We start from the raw sequence: 24,689 nt of genomic DNA, 5'->3' as shown, positions 1-24,689 counted from the left end.
CTGTCAGGAAAATGACAGGACAATATTTTAAAATAGTAATTCAGGATTAAATTACCTGAACGGCAAATGTAGTTAGAGAGCCTGAAGCACAGCAGAACTACTGTATTTCCACTGCAAAAAGAGGAGGGCCATGCAACTGTTATTCAGTAGTTAGTTCCCTGCAATCTGAAGACTAGAGTTAAGAAGCAACTCCTCACAGAAACCTTTACCATAGAAATAAGCATAGATGGGAGCAGTTTTAGGATGAAAGGGATTCTGAAAAAACTGTCAACTGGCTGATGTGACTATTTACATTTAGAGGGAAAAATAAAGAAACCAGACCTCCAGGTAGGCTCTGTTACCTGACTGTACAGAGGCTTCTAATTTTTTTTTTAAGAGTAGTAAATGTCCTTGCAATGGACCATGACTTGTGTTGAGCACAGTGGCACATTCCAAGAACAAGAAGGACTCTGTGTATTCCTCTCTTGGCTTTGCGTACCTAGTATACTTCCCCAAGATCAAAGCAGATAATAGGCTATGCATCTAAGAAGAACAGCACAAAGGTTAAAGAACAAACTAAAGACAGACTGGATTAAGCTATGGTTCTTAACACTTTGGTCTTGCATACTACTTCTACGCACAGTATCTTTGTATCTACCATTTCACAGACAATGTGCATCAGATCTTGTCATGGGCTAAGAAATTATCTTCTTTCACTCCTTCTATTGAAGGAGTCTGTCTGCAGGTCTCTTATGAAGAAAATTCACCAGTGGAGTTCTATCTGGACCTCTGCTGGAACTCATGTTGATCAACATCATCCAGGAGAAGGGGTAAGAAAATGTGATAAAATCTGAGATAGAACTTTTAGAGAACAACTAATCAGATAGTTTAGTCAGCAAACATATAAGTTGATTTGCTTAAAGACTGGCATGCCAAACTCAATATATTTAATTCAGTATTCAAAGTACTGCATGAAGAAAAAAAAAGCGCACAATCTTGTTTACACAGTGATGGGCTCTGAACTAGTCATTGCTTAGGTATGAGACCTTGAGAGCATAATTTGCAGTTTTATGAAAACATCTACTCAGTTCTGACAATATGACAATAAGAGAAATTATTAGGCAAAGACTGGTACCCAAACAGGAAAACATTATTATGCCACTGTATAAATCCATGTTGCATGAGCAACTTGACTGTTTACTTTTTATCCCTGCCCTCCCCCGCCCCCCGCCCAAGAAAACTTGCAGTAAAACTTGAAAAAGAATAGACAACACAACAAGAATTATCAAAGATGTGGGAGGCGTTCCATACAAGCAGCTAGTAAGTGACTGAAATTTTTCAGAATGGAAAAGAGATTACTACAAATATATGTCAGGAGCTTAAAAAAAAAAGTGTCTTGGAGACTAAGAATATGGAATAATTGTTCATGGTTTCTTATCATACAAGAACTAAATAAAATAAAAAGAATTTTTTAAAGAGATACGAGGGGGGGGGGGGGGGGGGGGAAGAGATACTTGTTCTATCCAGAAGTCATTAAATTGTGAAAGTGTCTGAAACAGAATGTTGTAGACACTAATTTCACATGGGTCCAAAAAGCATCAAATTTATGAGTGAGGCATCCATCAAGAGCTATTAAAGACAAGCAGTCTCCAAGACAAAAATCACTAGAGAAGAGAAAGTATATTAGAGAAATCTTACATGCTTTGTCTTCTTTTGTAATCTTCCCTAAACACTGTTAGAGCAAAGATACTGGACTAGACATACCTTTGTTCTAACCCAGAGAAACTCTTGATATGTATATGTTGATACTCAAAGTAGACATTAACTCAGAACTTCATAAGCAAAACATTAATCTTTGTTTAACATCAACTATTTCTTAAACAGAATGTTCAGCAAGTTTTAAAACACTATAACTATTCCCTCCAACAAATACATCTCTACCATATGTCTAGTTTGGGAAGAACTGTAATCGTAATGCAAAACAAGTTTTAAAAAAATGACACTTTCCCCAATCATTTACTCACGGCAGAGTGGCAACCAGATTAATTGTTTGGATCCCTTCCATCTTAGGCAATCCATCTTAGGCCCTTCCATCTCAGGCAAAGCTTCCTAAATCTTATACTAAATAACTACATAGAGAAGGCTTATGTGGTTTTACCCTCCTCTAGGTTTTCATCGTTTTGCACCTTTTTTAAACATGTTTTGACACAATATTGCACTACGTATAACTCTGCTTCATAGCCTTTGTATAGCACCTTCTTTTTTAATACAGCCAAAGTGGCATTTCCATATAAATCACTTGCTAACTTACTCAACATAAGATTTGATACTCTGAGAGCACGATCTATTTAGAAAAATGGCTTGAGAATCTATTGACAATTGAATTCTATATATAACACAACCACAGGGGTATTTTGTTAGTTTGTTTCCTTATTTCCTTTGGTAGAAAATGTTAAGATTTTTGTTGGGGGTTGAGGGGGAAGAGTGGTGTTTTGTGTGGGTGTTTTTTGTAAATCCAAAAGCATCTCAAACACACTTGGATAATTGCACAGGTTTTTAGGCCATATAGAAAACATATGATAGTCATCCAACTAAATAAGGGCTCCAGTGATCAGAGGGAGTGGAGCCAGCATGATATATAATTTCATCAAATATATGCAACCCACACATACATAAATCTTCTTACTGAATTCAGCGCATGCATACCTCTCTAATGAATACATAAATAATTATTATATGCAATTATGAAATGTTTGTTCCTAAGCAGTTAGAAAACCAGGAGTGATGAGGATCAAGAAGCATCACAGTTTAGAATACCGTTATTTGAGACCATAAAAATAGCTTTGACAGACTAGAGTATTTGATATTCTTTCCCCCCTAACAATACAGTTGTCAAGATTTATACAAAGTTGTACCAGCTCAAATTCTGGGGTGCCACATTCCTTAACTCTATACATATACAAATACTTTTAGCAGTGACAGCATATATGGGCAGCTACTTACAAACACTTAAGAGAACTGTGGTATATTAACCAGGCAAATGCTAGATGACAAGAGATCAAGACTTATTGAAATAAAATTAAAAAATTAAAAACCTTTTTATGCATACCTTCAAACATACTAAATAGTTCTATCACTACAAGATTAAATTGATCCTACTTTCCAAAACTTAACATAACAACACATAAATTACACTTTCCTTCATTCAATATATGACTTCAGAAAATGATGTTATCAGCTAGTCAGAAGTAACAATTCATCACAACAGAATTCTTTTATCCAAGCTTCTCATGAATGTACTAAAATGATTTGCATTATCTAATGTGTACTAGCAACTGTTACAAACTAGGTTAAGATTATTATATGTGCTAGAGAGCAATATTCTGCCTTTAAAAAAAATTAATATTTTTTCTTAAAGTTCATGTTTTTTTAAATGTTTTTTAGATTAGAATATCAACCACAAAAACATTCCCCCATGAAAAAAAAGTTAAGCCTACAAGATATCTTCTAAGATTTTTTTTTTTAATTAAATATTCCCACTGATTCTTTGATAAAACTATAAACTTTTATAAAACAAAACCAAATTTACAGATAATTGGTGTGTTTTCTTTAGGGCTGACAGTATAATCTTTTTTTTATCTTCCTGAAGTTAGAAATTAACTTTTTAATATATTACACTTAAAAATAAAAGTTTGGAAAAGGCATTTGTCATGTTTAACTAATATTACAATTGTCCTGCCATTTTCAAACTTTGTAGCTTTTGATCTTTAGAATGAGCATTGAAAACTCGATAGAGAAATTATTTTAATTCAGAAACAGGCCTCTCCTCACTGTCATTCAAAGTAGTTCAGTAGACGCAAGTTAGCAGGATAGATATACATTTCTGCTTTCCAAAGGGATGCATCATGAAGCCCCTTGCAAATCACTGCTTTTTTCATTTTTCTCCCTAACAATATTTTATGAACGAGCTACAAAAAAAATTGTCAAATACAGGGTAAAAAAACCTCAGAAATCCTATGGCTGCTCTGAATTTCTCCCTCTTATTCCATGGCATCCTTCAGCATATGGGTCAACAGCACTTACATGAGAACAACTTTTGCATTTAATTAATTTCTGTTGACTTGGGTATGAGGAGGGAAAGACAAAACCAAGGTCTGAAAATATTAACTAAGAGGAAACTAAACAGAAATTATTTTAAGTTAAAAAAACAACTAAAAAATCTGGGGCAGAATACATGATAAATAGAAGATATACAGGAAAATGGCCCATCTCTCTGAACACAGTGAAAGCATACTACCACCCATGAAGATCACTGCAATTACTACAGTTTGAGTATCCTTGTAATAAATGCAGACATAATAGGAAGAGTATATACAGGTGGTAAAGTGGATGCTCTCCTCTGGCCTGTCATGTGTCTACTTGTGCTATTTTTCCCTTGGGAAGCTTGCAATGGAAAAGGAAAATATGCCTAGGAGTGTCGTCAAGCAAGGAACTCTTCCAATTATTTCGATACTTCCACTCTTTTCCCTGGTCAGAGCCCTGCGAACTTTATAGCCCAATAGTGTGGAGCTGGCCAGAAGGTGCTCTCAAAACTGACATACAGAGGGAATTTTCAAATAGGAGTTCAAGGTCTTAAGTGGGTGTCTTAAAAAGCACTCATCAGATTAAACTATATACCTAATCACTTTTATCTAAGTGTACATATATATTATTCATACACATACCTATGTATATGGCACACAATTTAAAAACAGCTATTCTCTTTTTACAAAATATGAAAAACAGATAGGAAACTTCATATGGTTACTGAAGCATTTAAATTAGGATGCAAAGATAAATAACTTCATTTATTTTTACTTAAAATGTAATATGTCAACAGTTTTCACATTGAAAACTAATTTATCCACATTTTCTTTGAGGTTTTCTATAAAACATTTAGATCCAAATATTCCCTTCACAATTTATTTCAGTTGGCCAAAAATAGTGTCGTATTGCTAATGGCACATCTGGATGTGCTAGGAAAGTTGTAAACTGCAAAAACATACAAATTGAAATTGTGCTATTATATTTTGGAAATGAAGTCAGTAATGAAATTTCCTGAAATAAGAACACTTTGCCAGAACCTAATTCACCATGAACAAAGCAGTGAACTAAAAGTGTTTCTTCTCCAATGTGTTTCTTTGCAATGGAGACATTTTTGAACTAATTTTTCCCTATTATATGTAATGGATATTTGAGGGCATTCAATCAAAAAACTTTCCCCATATACTGTAATATACTTTTCTATAACACTAGGGTCTACAGAAAAGTTCACAAGCTTTGCAAATCTGGAATTTTTTTACTAGCCCCATTTACAGCATTTCCAAAGTACTTTCATGTAATCTAGGTGCAAAACTGTGTCTTCAGATTCTCTTTTTTGTAGTGTAAATGTCAGAACTCTTAAGAAATCCAGGTATTTCAGGAATTACTAAAAGCCTTTTACAACCATCTTCTGACTGTAATATTTTTTTCTATTTTTATTTACCTAGATGTAAGAACAAAACCAAAACAATCACATAGAGTAGGTGAGTTATCAAAATACCCGAAACCAAAAACCTGACAGCTTTCTTTTGGGAAAGCTTGTTCCTTTGGTTCCATAATAGCCTGGGAGATTAGTGCTTGGTATTTAAGAATCATCAGTAAACTCAACCTTGTATGGAACATAAAAATATCACAAAACAGATAAAAACATCCTCCAAGGAAATAAATAGATTCTTGCACAGAAAAGGCAGCTTATTTATTCAGTCTGAAATACTTAAATTATCTAAGTGATCAAAATGCTGCCCTTTTGATGACTTGGGGCAATGAATTAGAACAACTTTTTTTTCCTTTTTTTCTATTTCTTAAGCACAACTGAGAAATGACTGCTAAATCTTAACATGTTACAGCAAAGTTCCCTCAGATTTCAAGTTAGCAGTGTTTCTGATAGAGTCGTTTAATTTTTGAAATATTTTATTATTTAAATTTAATGCTGAGCTAATAAACTGTTTACTTTAGCATGCAGTAATAATCCCCTTTCATTAAATGGATTTCAAATTGGTGCATTCAGCTGTATGGAAAATAAAACAGCTATCTAGGCACTAGGAAATACCTGAGACACATTTTACCCATGTCTTGAATTCAGACTAATACACTCTGGTTTTTATAAAAGGGTTTCTCTATGCTGTTTCCTAAAGAAGTCAAATCCTAAATATAATTTCAGTTCTTTTTAAAGGAAAGGTAACTTTTATTGAGAATTAGTACAATGATAATATTGAAAAATATTTTAGAAATTATGCTTAAATGAATATTTATTGTCGGATAACAGTGTTTATAGCCAGTTACTCTGGAGGTTGAAATTGGTGACCAATTTTAACTATGAAATCCAGATAAAGAGGTAATGTCATAGGTGCCCAGGAAACAAGTAATGCAATGGTTATTGAGGCTTTCTTACTAAATAATATTTTAGGAGCCTGTTAATATTCATTATAGTTCCAGAAGAGTAATTCTGCCTTGAAGTAGAGGTACTTAATGTTCTTACTTGTGGATTAGCTAGTGATTGTCTCCATTAATGCACAGTCATTATTTCTTATGTGCTGACACTATTTTCTCTTCCTCCTCTCCCCTGTCTCTTATGGAAAAAGAGCGCTTCCTTTAAAGCTGTTAATAAATAATAGTTTATAATCACAGTTTCTTTTAAAGTTTTCCTTGAAATATTTTTTACAATATCTAGATAAAGGTGTTTGTGGATGTTGGAATATGAGTCATAGCCTAATCTTGCAGGTATGCTGCTTTGCAAAAATGAAAATATTCTCAGGATTAGCAACATAAACAAAATAGTTGCAACAATACTTTAACTCACCACAGATAACCAACTCCCAAGAAAATAATAGATCAATTACTGGGGGACTTTGCTAACCATAACCAGATATATATAATTGCTTGATGCTTATTTTTTCCTCAACATTGTGTCATTTGCCATAGCATTGAAATAAGCTCATTGAAAGCATGTAAGATTTCAGTCTCAGGCATTTTGAGCCAACAACAAATATTATGCAAGTCACTCTCTACCAATCCTCTTGTCTGAAATGATGATACTATAACTAAGGTGTTTGGTTCAAATCTTCATACTCTGCAATCACAGTGCTATCTCTAGCAACCTACATCACTGAACCAAACAAAATTTCCCAGATAAATGCACTTGATGGGACCAGATGTCAGCAGAACTCAAGGTTCCTAAACAAAACCTCCTAATTTCCTCATAGCCAAAGACCTTGTGATATATTTATTTACTCCTGCAAACCTAACATGGCCTTAAATTTGCTACTTGAGTTCCCCAAAACATGACAAAAAACCTTTGGCAATTGGCCATATCAAAATGTCGGATTCTAAATTTACAGGAATGCAACTCATTTATTTAGCATCACAGTGCGAACATGTTTTATTAGTACCCCATTTCTAGATATTTGGCCTTAAGAAATAACAGCTTATTCACACTGAAATGCAATTGGTTCATTTTGACACTTTTTACCTAGTTCTTAGATTACCCAAGTCAGTGCAAACATTCTATTACTCAGGAGATACAGTAGCAGGGCTACATAAAATGTTGAATTTCATACTTCATCAGAGCTTCATGACATGCATATACAATATCTGATCTTGCAGTACCTTGATAAAAATCTTTCATTTTGTGTTTATCCCAAAAAAAAGCAAAATCAGGCAAAATTTAAAAAGAATAAAAAACTTAATCTGCATGACACTATTTAAGTACTATCAAATGTTTTGAATGTATACTATAAAGAAGGCATGTTAAAATAAGTTGTCTCCTGCATTGATCCAGATCTGGACAAAGTATACCAGCATCTTAACATTTCCCAGGACTTCAACACTGTCAAGCAGCAACACTTAAGATTTTTTTTTAAAGGGTCCTTTTCACTCAGAGACCTTTTTTTAATTAAAGAAAAATTAAAAAAAAATTAAAAAACAACACACAGAAAACACCACCACCTCCAAAAAAAAAAAAAACCCCAAACCCACAAAAAAACACATACAGTCTTACTAGGAAAGCACCAAATAAACATATTTATCATCATTTAGAAATTACTTGCCATCCAAATGGATTGATTTGGTTGAATTATGACTTAGTGGCATGTGAGAAATTTCAGACACACTACTTCAAGTCATGAAGCAATATTTAAAGCCTTAAATATTTACTTGTTTGAAATGATCAGTTTGAAATTCTGCCCACTTAGCAGAAGAGGTTGTATTCTTTTCCAGCTGAGAATCTCAAGATTAAAAATACATGTAGCACAGGTAGGAATTTAAAAGAGAGATTAGGTTAAGCAGAAAAATATTACCACTAAGTCCAACAGCTCCTACTCAATATGATGTTAACTGGTATTTTCAGAGGTTAGTGCTGAAATATAATACCCTCTGGGACAATCTGGTACACACTAGTTGTTGCTGAAAAGGAATTAATGGTAGCAGGAGACAGAATAATACCTCTTCCTCTTTCCTCTACTATTTGTTAACCTCTTTTACTGTTGAAGACTTATCACAGTTATAAAGCTCTGACTCAGATCCCACATCAAATACAACATTTGGGACCTCATACTGAAGTCACTGGAAGTACAAATTCAATAACTATTTTCTGAGTTAGGCTTTATGGACTTGAGGATAACTCATAGAAACCAATGGGAAGTCTCATTTATTTCAATGAATAATTCAGTGTAGATTTTATATTTAGTTTTATTTTTTTTTCATTCTGGTCTATTTTGCTTTGGAAATAAAGATACACGTTTCAAAAAAGGATTTTTAAACATGTGCCTGTAATAATTACATTTGACAAATTAAAGTAGAAATAAAGCTATCATAATGAAAACAGTGATGTCTTAGAAACATTTTTGAGGACTGAGAGAATCTAGTAACTAAGCATATTCCATCATAATGAGGCCTGTATCTATGGGGACTTCTTGCTGCTTCCCTTTCCACATGATTCAAGGCACAACAAAGCACTAAGTTTGACTATCATGTTAGGCACTGGCCTCACATTTCTTCCTAAAAGCTAAGCCCAAAGACAAGTTCTGTAATTGCAGCCCAGATCAACTTCTGTAATAGCTGGTATTACTGTAGGTTTATATATCACTTCATACAAATACCTCAGCAATAAAGAGTGCTTGAAATCTGAATCTGATAACTGTGACCCGAACAGCATTTGAAAACTGAAGGTACTTTTAAATATATAAAGCAAAAGCATGTACAGTAACAATATACATGATCCTGAGTAACAGCTGCACAACAGGTTAGATATTGTTAGTAGGGCTGAGTTGTACCTGAAAGCATGAGTAGTTCCAGTGAAACAATAAAGCATCACTAATTGAATAAGAGACTATAAAATGACACCATATTTTGTTTTGGCTAGTTAATTCATTCTGACAATTTTTTTGTACATCTAGTATTAATTTTTACATGCAAGTCCTCAGTGTGAGGACCTTCCATGGCCCCTTTTTTGAGCATAAGATAACATCAAAAATAGTTCTACACTAACAATAGAAAACGATTCTGAAAAATATTGGTAGGGTTTTTTTCGTTTTATGCAGGATGTCAGTTGTTACATAGAGCATTTAGTTCTATTATTTACAATAAACTTGTTATACGTATTCATTGTATTCAATCAGTTCTATTCATAAATGTCTAAATTAGCATCATTCTTTCTACTGCAACTGCGAAGGGAAGTGCCTACATATACATCTGCATCTGCTGAGTGATCAAACAGCATAATTTATTACTATTTACTTGCTTGTGTTATGCCTTGAGGTTTTTGCAACCCACCATGAAGACCACCTGAAGTACCTGCTTTGAAATTTAATTTTACGTGGTACTTTAAAGGAGGAAAACACATAAGATGATTTATTTTAGAAAAGATCACTAGAAGGCAAAATAAGACAGTGTTTAGAGCAAACACAGAATTATCTTGATACCATAGGAGACATTACACAAAGAAAGAAAACCCTTAAAAAATAAAGCATGGACGTTGATAGAGTTTTAGTTTATAGAAGATAAAGCTTTCAGGAATCTGTATTCCCACTTCCTAACATTTGTTTGGCTCCATCATGTTAGGCCATGTCTTTCAACCACCCTTTCAGAAACAATTAAATATATTTTTCTCTGTCTAAAAAAAAACAATTTGCTGATAGAAAATCCTTTAGCTTGGGGCTGGCTAAGGAAGGAAAACAAAACAAAACAAAACAAAACCACTAAGATGGAGCTGGATCACTTTTGGGATAGAATTTTACATTATGTGGTGGAAGCAGTAGAGGACCAAACCAGTTAATTCCTTCAGTCCCAAGGTCCCAAAATCTAGCTAGTTCTAATCTTTCTGATTTATCTTCTTATATTAATGGAAATAATTTTTCAGGCTCCTCCCTACATACATTATCAACCTAGTTAAACTGTTGTGGCATCAAGTAGACAGATATCTAGTAGAAAGATGTTATAGCACCGAAAAAAACCCCTTCATGGCATGAGTGAAAACAGCCAAAACCCAGAAAGCCACACCAGTCTTGCCACTGATGAAGCCAGTAAGCATCTTTATCTGCTTGTAACATTTTGTGAACCGAGACTTGGCACAAACCTCCAAGGCAGAGAGCACACTCTGAAGCATTGTCTGTCTTTCGTACTGCCTCAGCATTCAGACCTTCTGAAGGGGGAAAAGGAATTTTTATTCCACTGCACACAGTTATTCACATTTGGTTGTCCTGTTTATTTTGAACTCATTTTGTCAGATAAAATGAGACTGTCAAATGTAATTCACAGAATACAAGCAAGAACGTATATGTATGTATGTATAGGTATATATTTATGTGCATGTTAATACCTTTGAAACAAGCAATGATTAATCTTTGCCCTTAAAGTGGATTATTTTGTACCACTAGAGAAACAACAGAATTGCTGTTATCTGTAGGGAACTATTCATAAAGCAGTACAATTTACATCTGTGTTTAATTCTACATTTACAATCTTTAGATGACAGTCAAATTTCTAATTAAGTATGACAATGAAGAAAATTCCTAACTGTGAATGCTAATGAAGCAGTACTGATAATTAATCCCACATATAGGCATTCGTATTTAAATAAAATATAATTGCATAATCCACTTTAAAGGAGCAGGTTGTTCAACATCATGGTAAAGATGGTTTTTAATCCTATCCAGCTGTGTTCAAAATCTTATCCAAGTGTTTTTAAACACCATTTGAAATCACAGTTAAAAATGACCATGCTCAGGCTGCTGACACAAATACCCCTAATGCCTTCTCTCAGCCCTTTTCCAGCCTTCTTGTTTTCTTCACAAGTTCTTCTGTGCAGCATGATCCTGTGCTGAGTAGAGGATGCCAATGAGCAATTACATTTAGAAAGAGAGAGCTGCTTCGTCTTCACCAAATTCAAATATGTCTTGAAAGTATATTTTGTTATCTACAGTACATTTTATATTTTAGCAACTTTAGGTACAAAGTGGCTTCAAAAATACCCTTGGGGAATTGCCATATATAAAAACTGTGGTGCTGTGACCCATATTGCCCCTCTCCTATCTCTACCACCCAGCCCCAGCATTTCAGTGCTCATATGACTGTCTTAACAAAAAAGGCATTAAAACTGTTTCCCTTCTACGCCCTTTCTTCCACTCCCTCTCCATAGTTAAAAAGCAACTCACTAGAGTTACATAAATAAATAAATAAATAAACCCCCTCTGAATTCTGTGCAGCAGTTTTGAATAGGATCCATTTCTCCAGCATTGCAAACCCACATTTTCTCCACTGTCCTTCTGAGAGAATAGGTGTCAGTAACTCTTGTTCCAGCAGTTGGGCAGGCAAACTTTAATGAGGAGAGTTCAACAGATCTCAAAGCTGCCACTCTGCTGCTATTAGGGATAGAGGCAAATCCACTGGGAGTAGCAGGTATTAAAGATTAGATTATGAATGTAGATTAAAAAAATTGAGATAAAAGAATGAAAAAACAGAGACAAACACACTGTAAAGCTCAATGGACAGAGGACCGTGGAAGGGGTCAAAAATTCTACAAGCGTTTTTTATTTAAAATAACAGTTATGTCTTTTAAACTTCTTTAAATAACAAATAAGACCATAATAGTTTAGAAGATGATTCCTTGCAACTCATTTATAACCTCTCACTCATGACATAGTTATGTAAAATGTTTTTAAAAAATCCTTCTTGTTTGATTTTGATTTGTTCTACATGTTTGAAAGTGTCCAAGCTGGTGAAAAACAATCTTTTCCATACTGTACAAGATTACAATTTCAAAATTATAATATATAATTACAGTATAACTATTATAACCTTGGAATTCAAAATTGAAATAACTAGGTAGAGAAAATTCTGGGGAAAAAATCAGTTTTATTTCTGTTTGGAATAAATATTTTCAACATTCTTATTTCACTTTATTGAAGAAAATTAAAATGTTTAATTCTATTGTAGTTTGATGCATAAATGAGGTGCTACTTGTATGTGGAATGGTGTGGAAGATATGACATAAGTGCTTCTTGCCTATATTTCCTTACATGGATCTGGTTCCCTCTCTATATTATTTCTCTATATCCTGCTAAATCCTTGCCTTAAGCAAAGAACACAGGACTGGACATTTGCTTTGCCTGTGTTTGGCTTGGCTTGTGTGAAGAGCTCGGTTTCAGCATGGGGTCAGCTTGTTTAACCTTAAGAGCAGTATACGAATCACGAGGTGGCAATCATTTAATTTATTTTTGGTTTTGCTTAGCTTAGCATACTTTTACAGCATTATGTAATTTTTGTTAATGTCGTTGATGTAGGTCAGAATGATCAAATTCAAACTCTCTAGAGAACACATACAATGGAACTAGAGTTAATCCTCAAATTTATTTTAAGAGTATTTGTTTTGCCTTAATTACAGAGTTTAATAGCATGTGACATTCCTTGGGCCTGTGAGGCACTCAATATACAAGGAAATAGTATCTTTTTTTAGGTTTCATTTTTAAACAATGCAATAAGTAGACAGTTTGTTAAAAAAACGTACATAGAAGAATGATTCTTGCTACAGAAATCATCTTCTAAGATACCCTTATAGTTTTAAATAGGGTCTTCTTCACTATTGTATTGCAACAAAAAGCCCTAAATAATTCCTAACTTTATATAACCTCACATTTCCATTATCATTCATATTCTGTCAACGCAGAACATACCATATGGAAATTATCTTCATTATACAAAAGGGTATTAAAAATATACAACAAAAAGCTATGTTTATGTCTGGGGTTTTACAGCTATGCAAAATAGTCCCTCAGAGGCACATCAAAATCTTTTTTGGAAGAACACTGTTACACACTGGAGAAGTGGGCTTCTGTGAACCTCATGAGGTTCAACAAGGCCAAGTTGCAGGATCCTGAACGTGGGTCAGGGCAACCCCTGCTTATCAATACAGGCTGGGGCATAAAGGGATTGAGAGCAGCCCTGCCAAGAAGGACTGGGGGATACTGGTTGATGAAAAGCTGGATATGAGCTGGCAGCATGCGCTTGCAGCCCAGAAGGTCAACCGTATCCTGGGCTGCATCCAAAGCAGCGTAGCCAGCAGGTCAAGGCAGGTGATTCTGCCCCTCTGCTCTGTTCAGACCCCAGCTGGAGTCCTGCGTCCAGCTCTGGAGCCCTCAGCACTGGAAAGACATGGACCTCTTGGAGCAGGTCCAGATGAGGGCCACAAAAATGATCAGAGGGATGGAACACCTCTCCTGTGAGGACAGACTGAGAGAGCTGGGGGGCTGAAAAGAAGGCTCCAGGGAGATGTTATTGCAGCCTTTCAGTACATAAAGGGGGCCTATAAGAAAGACGGGGACAGACTTTTTAGCAGGGCCTGTAGCAATAGAACAAGGGGTAATGGTTTTAAGCTAAGGGAGGGCAGATTTAGACTAGATATAAGGAAGAAATTTTTCACAATGAGGGTGGTGAAACCCTGGCACAGATTGCCCAGAGAGGTGGCAGATGCCCCAACCCTGGCAACATTCAAGGTCAGGTTGGACGGGGCTCTGAGCAACCTGATCTAGTTGAAGATGTCCCTGCTCATTGCAGGGGGAGTTGGACTAGATGACCCTTAAAGGTGCCTTCCAACCCAAACTATTCTGTGAGTCTATGCTTCCACTAATGCATGGTTTCAGTGTTTGCAAACAGCATGCTAACACCTTTAAACATATCTGTAACCTTCTTGGAGAGCTATATATCCTACATGCTTCCACGTATATTCCACATCTATGCATATCATCAAGATCTACGTGTACAACATCTATCCATATAATCTTAAATAATGTACGGTTACGTTTCTATAAATGCTATGTAATTCGTATGTTTTGGTAAATCAGACTTGTATCACAACTTTTAATAAAGGAATTAAGATATGTTCTAGTGTTTTGCTGGTACAGATGACTCAATTTATCTCACTGCCACAAAGTCTCATCTCTCCCTCTCCCCACTTTATTTCTTGGCTGTACTCCCCTTTCAGTCCTTTTGCATGAGTTGTGGTCTGACCCTTCTCTTAGTCAATTCAGGTCACTCAACTGGCAGAAAATAAGCAGAATTGGGGCTGGGATGTAGAGGATGAACATTTTTCTGCTGATTTAGTAGAGTGAGTGAAAGGAGAGACCGTGAGTGTCAGGACACTGCAAGAAAGGCAGTCAGTTAATGTCAGGAAGCAGGATCAAATTTTTCTAGGAACATTAAGCCATTAGTTCAGATAAGCAGGATCATAAAATCCAAAAGACTTACTGGGAAATAAAAACAATTCAATGTGAAAAACCAGGAAACTTTCAGGCAGTCTTTGTTGATGATTAATTTCATATTTTTTCTTACTGCTTTCCATGCAGCCTTTTTTTTTCCTAATATCCATTAATTACTTTTTAGTTTTAAATGCTGTAAGTGGTTGGCATCATCTAAAGTGGCTAAGAGCTGTGAGTTGTCCAAAGATAAAGTACAAGAAGACTAAAGCAGCAGGCTGTAATGACTCACAATGGAGATATATTAATTGACTAAATGCATAATCAAAGTATAATTACAGGCAGAGCTGAGCACAAACTTGATCTGCTGTGCTGCTAGGTTGCTGAATGTGGAGCAACAGCTGTTGAAACTAAAGTCAGATTTCAAGATTCAGTCTTAGATTTGAGGTACATTAGAGGTAAAATCATCAGTTTTGATCTGGGTATAACAAAACATATAGAGGTATCTCATATTGCATGTAACATACCGTATCAAAGCTCTTAACGTCTTTCTTGTTTCTGCTACTCACTATCATGTTGACCTATACCCAGTGGTTTGGTCAAGATGTTTGTATGTACTGTACACATTTGTCCCCAGTCACCTTTGGCAGCCAGAGAACAAATACCTGGCAAAACTACACCACAGATCTGTATCTCTCTCCAAGTCCTGTGAAGACATAAAGCACCTAATAGATGTGGTACATTTGTTGCAGGATTTGTTAGACATGCTTTTATCAGCACTCATAAATACAGGGTGTGGGGAAGTGTTCTAGCTTTTTTGGTTCTATTGATTATATCCTGACCACACTACTTCCCACTTGTGTGCAACACAGACTTATCAATGCATGTTAGCATTAAGAAAGATTATCTACAAACTCTCCATTACCAAAATCCCTCAGAAATCTGGACACTAATGGATCTCGTTGATCTCTGCTAAGGAGTTCTTTACCATGTCACGACTGTTGAATTGTGCTCATTGTTTAAATACAGCATCAGGACGTATCAAGATTTAAAAATTAAAAAAATACTATTTTAGAAAAACAAAGCAAGAGAGAAAAGAAAACTGAAAGAATTGTCTAATCTTTGTACTTACGAAAAGCTCTATAGAATTCTTCCAGAGCTAGGTGCTTGTCACTGTTATAATCATCGTATTTCAGCAAATCGAACAGAGAGCAGTCAGACAGATCCTTGCCAAGCTCATCCCGTTTTATTACCTGACAAGAAAATTATAACCATGAAATTACATTTGAGCTCTTAGAGTTCTCTGGTATAATTAATTGTTTCTAATAATCATTTAATAGATCATTTTAAGGTTGCTGTGGGGCAATGAACTGCAACTGTGTAAAGCCAGGAATTACCAGTTACTTTGTAATTATTTATTGCAGTTTTAAAAGTTAATACCTTTAGGACAGACTCACTGAGATGACATAAAAGTTTTTAGAGTATGTAGAGAATATATATAATGGTGATAGACAGAAGCACTATAAAGACACTGTGGATGTTAAAACTTATTTTACTTTACATATATAGGAATAGTGATTAAGAAACATTCAAATATACTTGACATAATAATTTCCCAATTACACATGATGTAATGTATTTTTCCTCTCAGTCTAATTCCTAATGACAAAAAACAAATTCAGACATTTTCAAAAATAACTAACATAAGAGCTCGTATTACCCTACTAATGGTATCAACTTCTTACAGGCTTTTGACAAGCCTATTATCTTCCCAAAGCCTTGTTACAAACCTGTTATGAAAGTAGTTGACCTGAAAAGGTTCCTGTTCCTCAATGGGGTCGCATACACTTTGTAAACAGATCATAATTGATAGCTATTAGATTTTAACTCCAGTGAGCTTCTTCCAGAGAAATGTTCTTTGATTTGTGCACCGTTTTGGTTTAAAGTCTGTAAATGCTTTAGATGTCTACCCTGATTCCATCCAAGGAATTTTTAAGATGTTGATAACCACAAATATTCAGAATTCTCATTTTACATGGTACATGTATTAAAAACAATATCACATAACTGAAAGAACCAAACCTAATGCAACTCCTTCTTGTAATGTTGCACAGTTTAAAGTTTTGTACCAGGCACATGTAAAAATGAATATAACTATAGTTAATTCCTTTGTCAAATAATTACTCTTCCTACCCTCTACCCGTCTCCCAAAATAACTGTAAAGCCATTACATTTGTATTAGCATATGATAGCTTATGAATGACAGGGGATACAGAGGTCTCTGTGTTTCAGTTGCTCTGCAAAGGAATCAGCAGGATGGAATAGGAAGGAATTAATTCAGTTATTATTCATACAAATAGAAAATTTCTAAACAAATAATAGAAAATAAAAGGAGCATTAAGGCAAAGAGAAAGGACACAAACATTTTATCCTACCAGAAGTAATCTTATATATATTAATATAATAACATTATAAAAGATGATAACTTTGTAAGTACATTAGAAAGTATGAAAACCATTCACAAAGATAAGAAAAATCACCACAAAACCAGCTTTAGCTATTATTAAAGATACATACTACGCTACCTGAATCTTAGTGCTAGCTACTTCTCATACTTTAGAAGCCTGTTTATTAAGTTCACATTGAACTGAATTAAGAAAAAATGAAATTGTTTAGATATTACAGCTGGTACATAGAGGACAAAAATGTAGCCTGAAAAAAATCAATAACTCCAAGCCCATTGTAGTTATACAAGCAGTACTAAAGATGTAACAGTGTGTATTGAAAACTTCATTCTAGAAGAAATCTCTGCGATGTCAAGGCCATGAAATGTGTTCAAAAACATAGCTGATTCATGAAAAAGGAACATTTAGGGTGAGAAATACTGTTCTCTTGCTTGTTTTTAAAAAAAGGTGGTTTGAAATTGTTTCACACACTTGTTCCCACTAGCTTCAATTGTACAAACAAGGACAAAACTTTACACTTAAGATAGTGCAATAAAATATTTGTTAAAACCTATCAACACCTGCCACTATAGTTCTACATTTTTAATGGCATATTAGTGTTCTCAGCATCAATTCTTTGAGGTGAAAACTATATTACAATGCTTTTCATTTACAATGGGTCAATTTTATTTAAAATAAACATAATAAATTAAAAATTATTAATCAGAATTATTGAAATATTTCCATGAATTATATTATGGACAGGTATGATTTTTTTCCCCCTGGCAATTATTTAATTTTCAGCTCCAGTGAACCCGTAATTTTGATTAGAGATATATGAGTCAATCTTTGTTTATATATAGACATATTTATGCTGGTGATATACTTTAGGGTTCTTTGGAAAATTCACTCAGTTTTGATAAACCTTGCAAAAATATCCACAAGGACAGATTTTAGAAGGTAACAGAAGTGATTTCGTATCATGATTAGTCTTAATTATCTGTGATTTGCTGCTGAAAGAGCTGTTCCGATTTTTACCCAGCAGGATTTCTTCTGTGCTGGATATACCCATCTCCCAATTCTGCAATGTGATCTGTGGATCAGATCAACTCTCTGATCAAAAGCAAAATTATTCTTTGGGGAGGTTTTGGTTGGCTGTGTTGGGTTTTTTTTCTCTTGAAGGGGTGGGAGATTAAATTCCATCACAAGAAGTACAACTCGGAACAGGTATTAGGGTGTGGGGATTTGGTTTTTGAAAAACTACCTGTTTCTGTAGCAGCCTGCACTTAGATCAGATTGACTGTGATATGAAATTACAATCTCTATGAGACTCTAGCAAACCAAAGCTGACTATTTACCAAGCCATTAGCCAACAGAGAAGTTGTTTAGCAACTTATGTTAGCATCAAGTGTTTTAAAATCATCAGAATCAAACTGCCTGTTCACAGGAGTGCCTAACTCACTGGCTGAGGAGACCTTCTTGTTTACGTTACCTTTTAACAGATCTTCACATATCAGTGAAACTCCATAAAGTAGGACATATGACGACACAGTGCAAATACTCAAACAGGGTAAGAAAAATTGTCAGTATCGGTTTAGACAAAGAAATAGTGGAATTCACAAATAAAAGAGTGTAAACATTTTTTGGGTTTCTAAATGCTGTCACTACATGATATTTTAACACCATCTTCCAGGAAATACAGCCTGTCAGACAACCCCATTTTTCATTTTCTTGTACTTATGAAAGGGATTTAATTTATAAAGGTAGCTTGCTAAAGATAAGAAGTTCTTGTAGGTATTTTTAATTTCACACCCTACATCATTACAAGAGAAAAAATAATACTATGCAGTATCAATAAGGCACATATACTGTATGAATAATAATGTCAGTAATTGCAAAACCTGAAAAAATAGATGTCAGTAAGGAATCATCAATGGCTGAAACAATCCAGTGGGATTTTGAAAGCCTGGGGTTTCATTTCAATCCTTTTTGATAATTTAAAAATGAAAATAGAAAGAAAATTGGCAGATGGTATATACTCTTGAGGTGAATAATAATGAGAAGGACAGGGCAGCATATGGAATGAAATGGATCACATAGTTAGATGCTTTCAGGAAAAGGATTTGTATTTTCATAGAGACAAATCTAAAGTCATTATTCTAAAAATAAGAACCTAGACCATACCTTAATGAGAATAAATGGGACCTGGAAAGCATTTTGTCTGAAAAAGAGGCAGGATTTGCTGTGGATAAAGAAGTCTCTCAAATTCCAGGATCATTCCATAGCCTAAGGAAGCAGTATGATCTTTTGAAGTGTAATAAGGTAACTGGGGGTAGAAAGGCAGTTGTGGGACTGATATTGAAAAACAACATTCAGTTTTGACTTGTACATATTAAAATTTAATGTTGAGAAACTAGAACTTTTCAAGTTAGAAAGGATCCATAAAAGCAATCAGGAGCCTGCTGAAGGCACTTTACATTAAGAGAGCTGAGGAAAATCAATCTTTATAGGTTTTGTGAGTTTTGCTTTTGTTTTTTAAAGGGATATTAAGAACTGACTACATCACATTTCATGGGTACTTTCACAGGAGAAAAAAAAAAGTATGGATGCTTTAATTTGGGCAAAAAAAAGAAGTTAATAGGACAAGAAAAATGAATAACACCTCTGAAACTAAAAAAGAAAAGCTACAGAAACAATTAACCTTGAATCTTGGGACTCTTAAGTTGTCCTTGATGTTTTCAAATCAAGACTGCACACTTTCTTGTAGACATTTTTTGCTTCAGAAAAAAGCAAGACATTATGGTTTTTTAATTCTGTAGGACAAATAGAATCAAATTCCATGTCTGTGATACACAAGTTAGATTAGATGATCATAGTATCATTTGGGTTGGAAAGGACTTTAAAGTTCATCTAGTCCAACCACCCTACAATGATGGCATATCATAGACGACCTAGCAGTGTGCCTTAAGTTTTAAATTCTATTAATCTTTATCCATGGAGGAGAGAAAATTCAAGGAAACTGATTTTTGTGACCATTCTTTAAACCTGGCTTGTCTACTCCTTGGTTAAACTAAACAGACAATATTAGTTAGTGAGGCAGTATAGAAACAGGCAAAATTTTTAGTGGGTCACATGATAGAAAAAATTCTTACTAGAAAGGTTAAAGCCTGATTAAGATCATCTGCACAATTTCATGATTATGCCATATAGGTTATACATGGGAATATTTTATTTCAGACTTCTGAGTTTAAAATTCATAACAGAGAATGTTCACAAATATTTACAGTCACAAATATTACCTTACATTTCCATAAAGACAGGCAAATATTTACTTTGCATATTGTGAACAAATAAAAGGTAAGACACACAGCAAAACTGCCGCTCTGCTTACAGCTCACTGTGAAAACCCATAAATACTGCAAACTTAGAAATTTTTCTAAGTTTTCAAATTAAAGTGGCTTTTCTAAACTATGAACCTTATCCCTGAGAATTGAATGCTCTTTGAAATATGGAGGAGGGATTTGTATTATTTGGGAAATATTTTATTTTTTAAAGATATACACACATTTATTTATTTCCCATAAAACAGCATACTGTTAGCTAAGTTCAAAACCTCTGGGGAATTTAGTCAGTACTACTCCAAATTTCAGGAGACTAGGAAAGGTAATCTGATTAAAAATGACAAGCAGCATGTCAGAATAGATTGTTTCATTCATTTCAATTTGATTTCTGACAGACACAATGAAAAGTCTGCAGATGTTATGAAACTAGATCAGAAATAACACATTTCCTTTATTAGTTCACCTTACCAAAATTTTTGTCAGTCAGTGGTTTTTTGCTTGCCTGTGATTGATGTTCTCTATGTACTTCCCCAAAGAAAATGCTACAGAAGTACAAATACAAAATTTTTCTTTAAAGTGAATGTGGTTGTTCAGTTAATGTGTTCATCTTTCCTAAAAGCAAGGATCTCGTCACAACAGTATCACTCAGTGCTTGATCTACAGTACATCAAACACCAGACACTGTGGGAAATGTGCTCCAAATTAATTCTGACTGTGCGAGGGGCATCAATTACCTTGTTCCACCGTCTTCCATAGCAGAATAACTTTGTGGAAGCTAAAAAAAATATATAATTTATTAAATCCAAGTAATAATAAATGTTGGTAAACTGTTCCTTACTTTAAATTCCCTTAACTCAGTTAAATCAGCATTCTTCTTACAGTTTACCAGCATGTTCCATAGGACGGCAACACCATCTTTTATTTGGTGTCTATAGTAGAGCATTACCTTCAAGAATTAGAGGTAGAGTGAGTAAATATATGGGACTTCTGCGTCACAGAATGTGTCATGACACAGAGATCCCTGAGCAGACAAAGATCTGAACTGGTAAACCTACATGGAATGGCATGTAAAGGGCATGGACTCAATTTCAGCTAAGGGTATTGTCTCAATACTGTCCCATACTAGTTGAGTTATGCTGCTCAGATAGGAGGTTTATCTCTGCAAACTACTCAAATAAGAGAGTCACACTGCCCTGCCTTTCCCCTTCCACACTTAGCAGGGGGGAGACCTAATCTGAGTCAGAAGATGTAAATGATGTCTGCAAGTAGAACACTGAAGTTGTAGATGTCTAGTCCACAGTATAGGACCAGGATAGCTATTAGGACCACGCAGATGGCATGGGTAAAATTCTGCACCTCAGAATCAGATGCAGAACTACCAGCACCCTGAGCCTGTGGCTTTGGAGCTAACCAAAAGAAAACAATGTTGAGATGAGTGCAAACAAAATCCTGCACCATTATACTTTGTGTCCACTGTCAGTTAGCACCAGTCCTTGGACCTACCCAGGAAATGAAGTTGGTCCAGCTTCCTTCACAGCCTGTTGCTGTGTTTCAAAGGATGCTGTTTCATAGAACAGAATTTAAGAATCATTGAGCCACATAGAAGTAACCGAAGAAGCATAACCGCTTGGCCTAACCTCGAGGTCAGTGGCCAGAGAAAGGGATATCCTAGGTAACCCCAGCTTCAGAAACTGTTTCTTCTATATTTTTCATTAGCCAATCACTAGACTGTAGCGTCTAAAGTCCTCTTGTTTAAAAACATTTCTTCTCAGGCTTTAGGCATGCACTTTGTTCCTAGCCAGAAACCGAGTAATTCATAGATGCGTGGTCACTTAGCAGTTAGGTTTTGCAATATTTACACACTTCTGAGGATCCCAAACATTCCATTTGGACTGAAGACTACAAGCTGTCTACACAAGTATATGAAATATTCACATGTTGTAAATATATACACAAGTGTATTAATGTAATGCCTAGATATAGAGTAGAATAAATCTCATTTTAACAACTATTAATAGCTCTTTTTTGCTTACATACCATTCTAGTAGCTAAATAACTAAATTCTAATCCAGCAGAGCAACTGAATTATCCGTTATGCAAGAAAATAATGGGAAGTACTTCTACTTGATAAAAGCAAAGGTGGAAAACACAGATCAAGATGTTAGGGTTTAGTACTATGATTGCAGGGTTTGTAAGCTGTATCTCACTACTAATCCCCAAAAAATTCTCTTTTCCCCCAATTTTAAAGTTTCATGTAGGATTCTTATTTCTATTTTAAATCTAGAATTTAATAAAATGCGTGTTCAGTTTTTCTTATATTAATGATAGTAAAAATAGATAATACAACCTAAATAATAAGGTATACCTAGTTAATAAGCAATAGTTCTATTTATTTTCTGCCTAACAGGCAAAACATGCTTCTGCCTATGCCACATGTAGGAAACACCAAAGCTGATTCAAAATTCAAAAAGAGGAGATAGGCTTATTATCCCTTCTAGTTCCAAGTCTGCCAAATAACACACAGTAATACAACTGATAAGATCCAAAATCAAAAGTAAAAATCAAAGGTAAAAATTTGAAGGCCAGGGCTCCACAAAGCATTTCCATCAGAGTTTCAGAAACCAAAATTGACAGAAGCAAAGTTGACAGAAAAGATGAACTTTACATTACTTGTATCTGTGCAAGCAAGTGCCATGAAGTATCAGGTGGCATAAAGTGCAACAGCATTATCATTAACACAGAAATAAAACCTGAAGTTGTTAAATTTAGTTTTTTTCTTTCAGATCTCAGTGGCACAACACAGGGAACACAGTTTATTTAACTTTCAGGAAAGTAAAATATTTCACTTTCACCCACAGAAGGAACTTGAATTTCATTGTCGAGCAAGATGTATTCTTAGAGCTTATGTATCTTTAACTAATGGTAACCAGAAAAGACTTGCTGTTTATTGAATGGAAATTCCACCATACAAGAATAACTGCATTCATCACTGGAAAAGCACATTTTATTCCCATGTCTCCCCATAACACTTCTGATGTTTTTTCTCATCTGTACAGCAACAATAATATAATCAAGCAGTCTACAGTAATAGAAACACTGACATTGGATTTATAGTTTTGTATTAAATTCCAGTTTGTTTTTGTGTAAGATGAAAAACAAGATAAGTGAGTCTGTTAACAACTAAATTTTAATAGCTACTAAAACAACTCATAGTCAAAGCAACCTATAGTGTTCTAACCCCTTAAGTATATCCCAAAGCACTGTATTCAAATTTTTCAATAATCACTACAAAATTTCTGAATAATTAATCTTTTCCAAAAATTCTTGAATCAATTTTTCCACCTCAGAGACTCATATATACTTTCTAAAGTGAAAACATCCTAAGACATAATTTTCCATTTGTGTAAGTCCTGACAAAGACAACTGAAGAGCTACTGTGCTAATGGAAACAAAAACCTAAATTTACCTGCGATAATTCATTAGTGTCCACAAGTCCATTGTTGTCTGAATCAAAATATTTAAACATTTGATCTACAAGAATTTTCTTTAAAGCCATTTTCTCATCAATGGTTTTATCTTTTGATTGTGCAACGTATCTCCGATTTTGTAGATCCAGTAACATATTTTTCACTTTGGTGTATTCAGTTGGTTTGCAATTATCCCCTGAAAAGAAAATACACAGCACATGATTATTCTGAATTTAATTTCTTATTAAAAGTTTAAAAGTAAATTTAAAATAATTGTAAAAGCAGAGTACTAACTTCCTATAATACCACCAACAGGGTTGCTTTATGAGGGAAGGATTTTGTTCTGTAATAGTTTGATCCATACCATTTGCTTGTCTGGTCTTCAGAGTAAGGCCAAAAAAATTACTGTACTTTTAGACACTTTCTGTAGACAAAATTTTCTGTGTCTGGAAATAAAGTTTTCAAAGTTTTAACAGTTTCCAAGTGCGTACTTCTATCAATTAGGTCATTCTAGGAAGATGCATCTAAAGATTTTTTTAAATGTTACCTTTGGTAAAGCATTTCATATAAACATTCATAAAGTGAATATTGCAGTGTAATATATGCAGTAAAATCTGCAAATATGAAAGTGATACATTATAAATAATATATTTCATAATACTTGACTTCAGAAAGTAGAAATTACTTGAGGGC

General features: G+C 34.6%; 1 protein-coding gene across 1 annotated transcript in view; it reads right to left on the bottom strand.

The window, feature by feature from the left end:
• The window catches only part of LOC104627778 (follistatin-related protein 5-like), a gene marked incomplete at both ends in the record, with an annotated part of 109,298 nt that extends 85,102 nt beyond the window's left edge, over window positions 1–24,196 (bottom strand). Inside the window, 2 exons of the mRNA XM_010296150.1 lie at window positions 15,877–15,997; window positions 23,996–24,196. Coding sequence (XP_010294452.1) covers window positions 15,877–15,997; window positions 23,996–24,196 — 322 coding nt within the window. The remainder of the gene's footprint in view (window positions 1–15,876; window positions 15,998–23,995) is intronic.
• Between the last annotated feature and the right edge of the window lie 493 nt (window positions 24,197–24,689).

Source organism: Phaethon lepturus, unplaced genomic scaffold, assembly GCF_000687285.1.
Source record: "Phaethon lepturus isolate BGI_N335 unplaced genomic scaffold, ASM68728v1 scaffold1691, whole genome shotgun sequence".
NCBI lineage: Eukaryota > Metazoa > Chordata > Aves > Phaethontiformes > Phaethontidae > Phaethon > Phaethon lepturus.
This window is presented reverse-complemented; position numbering and strand designations above follow the sequence as displayed.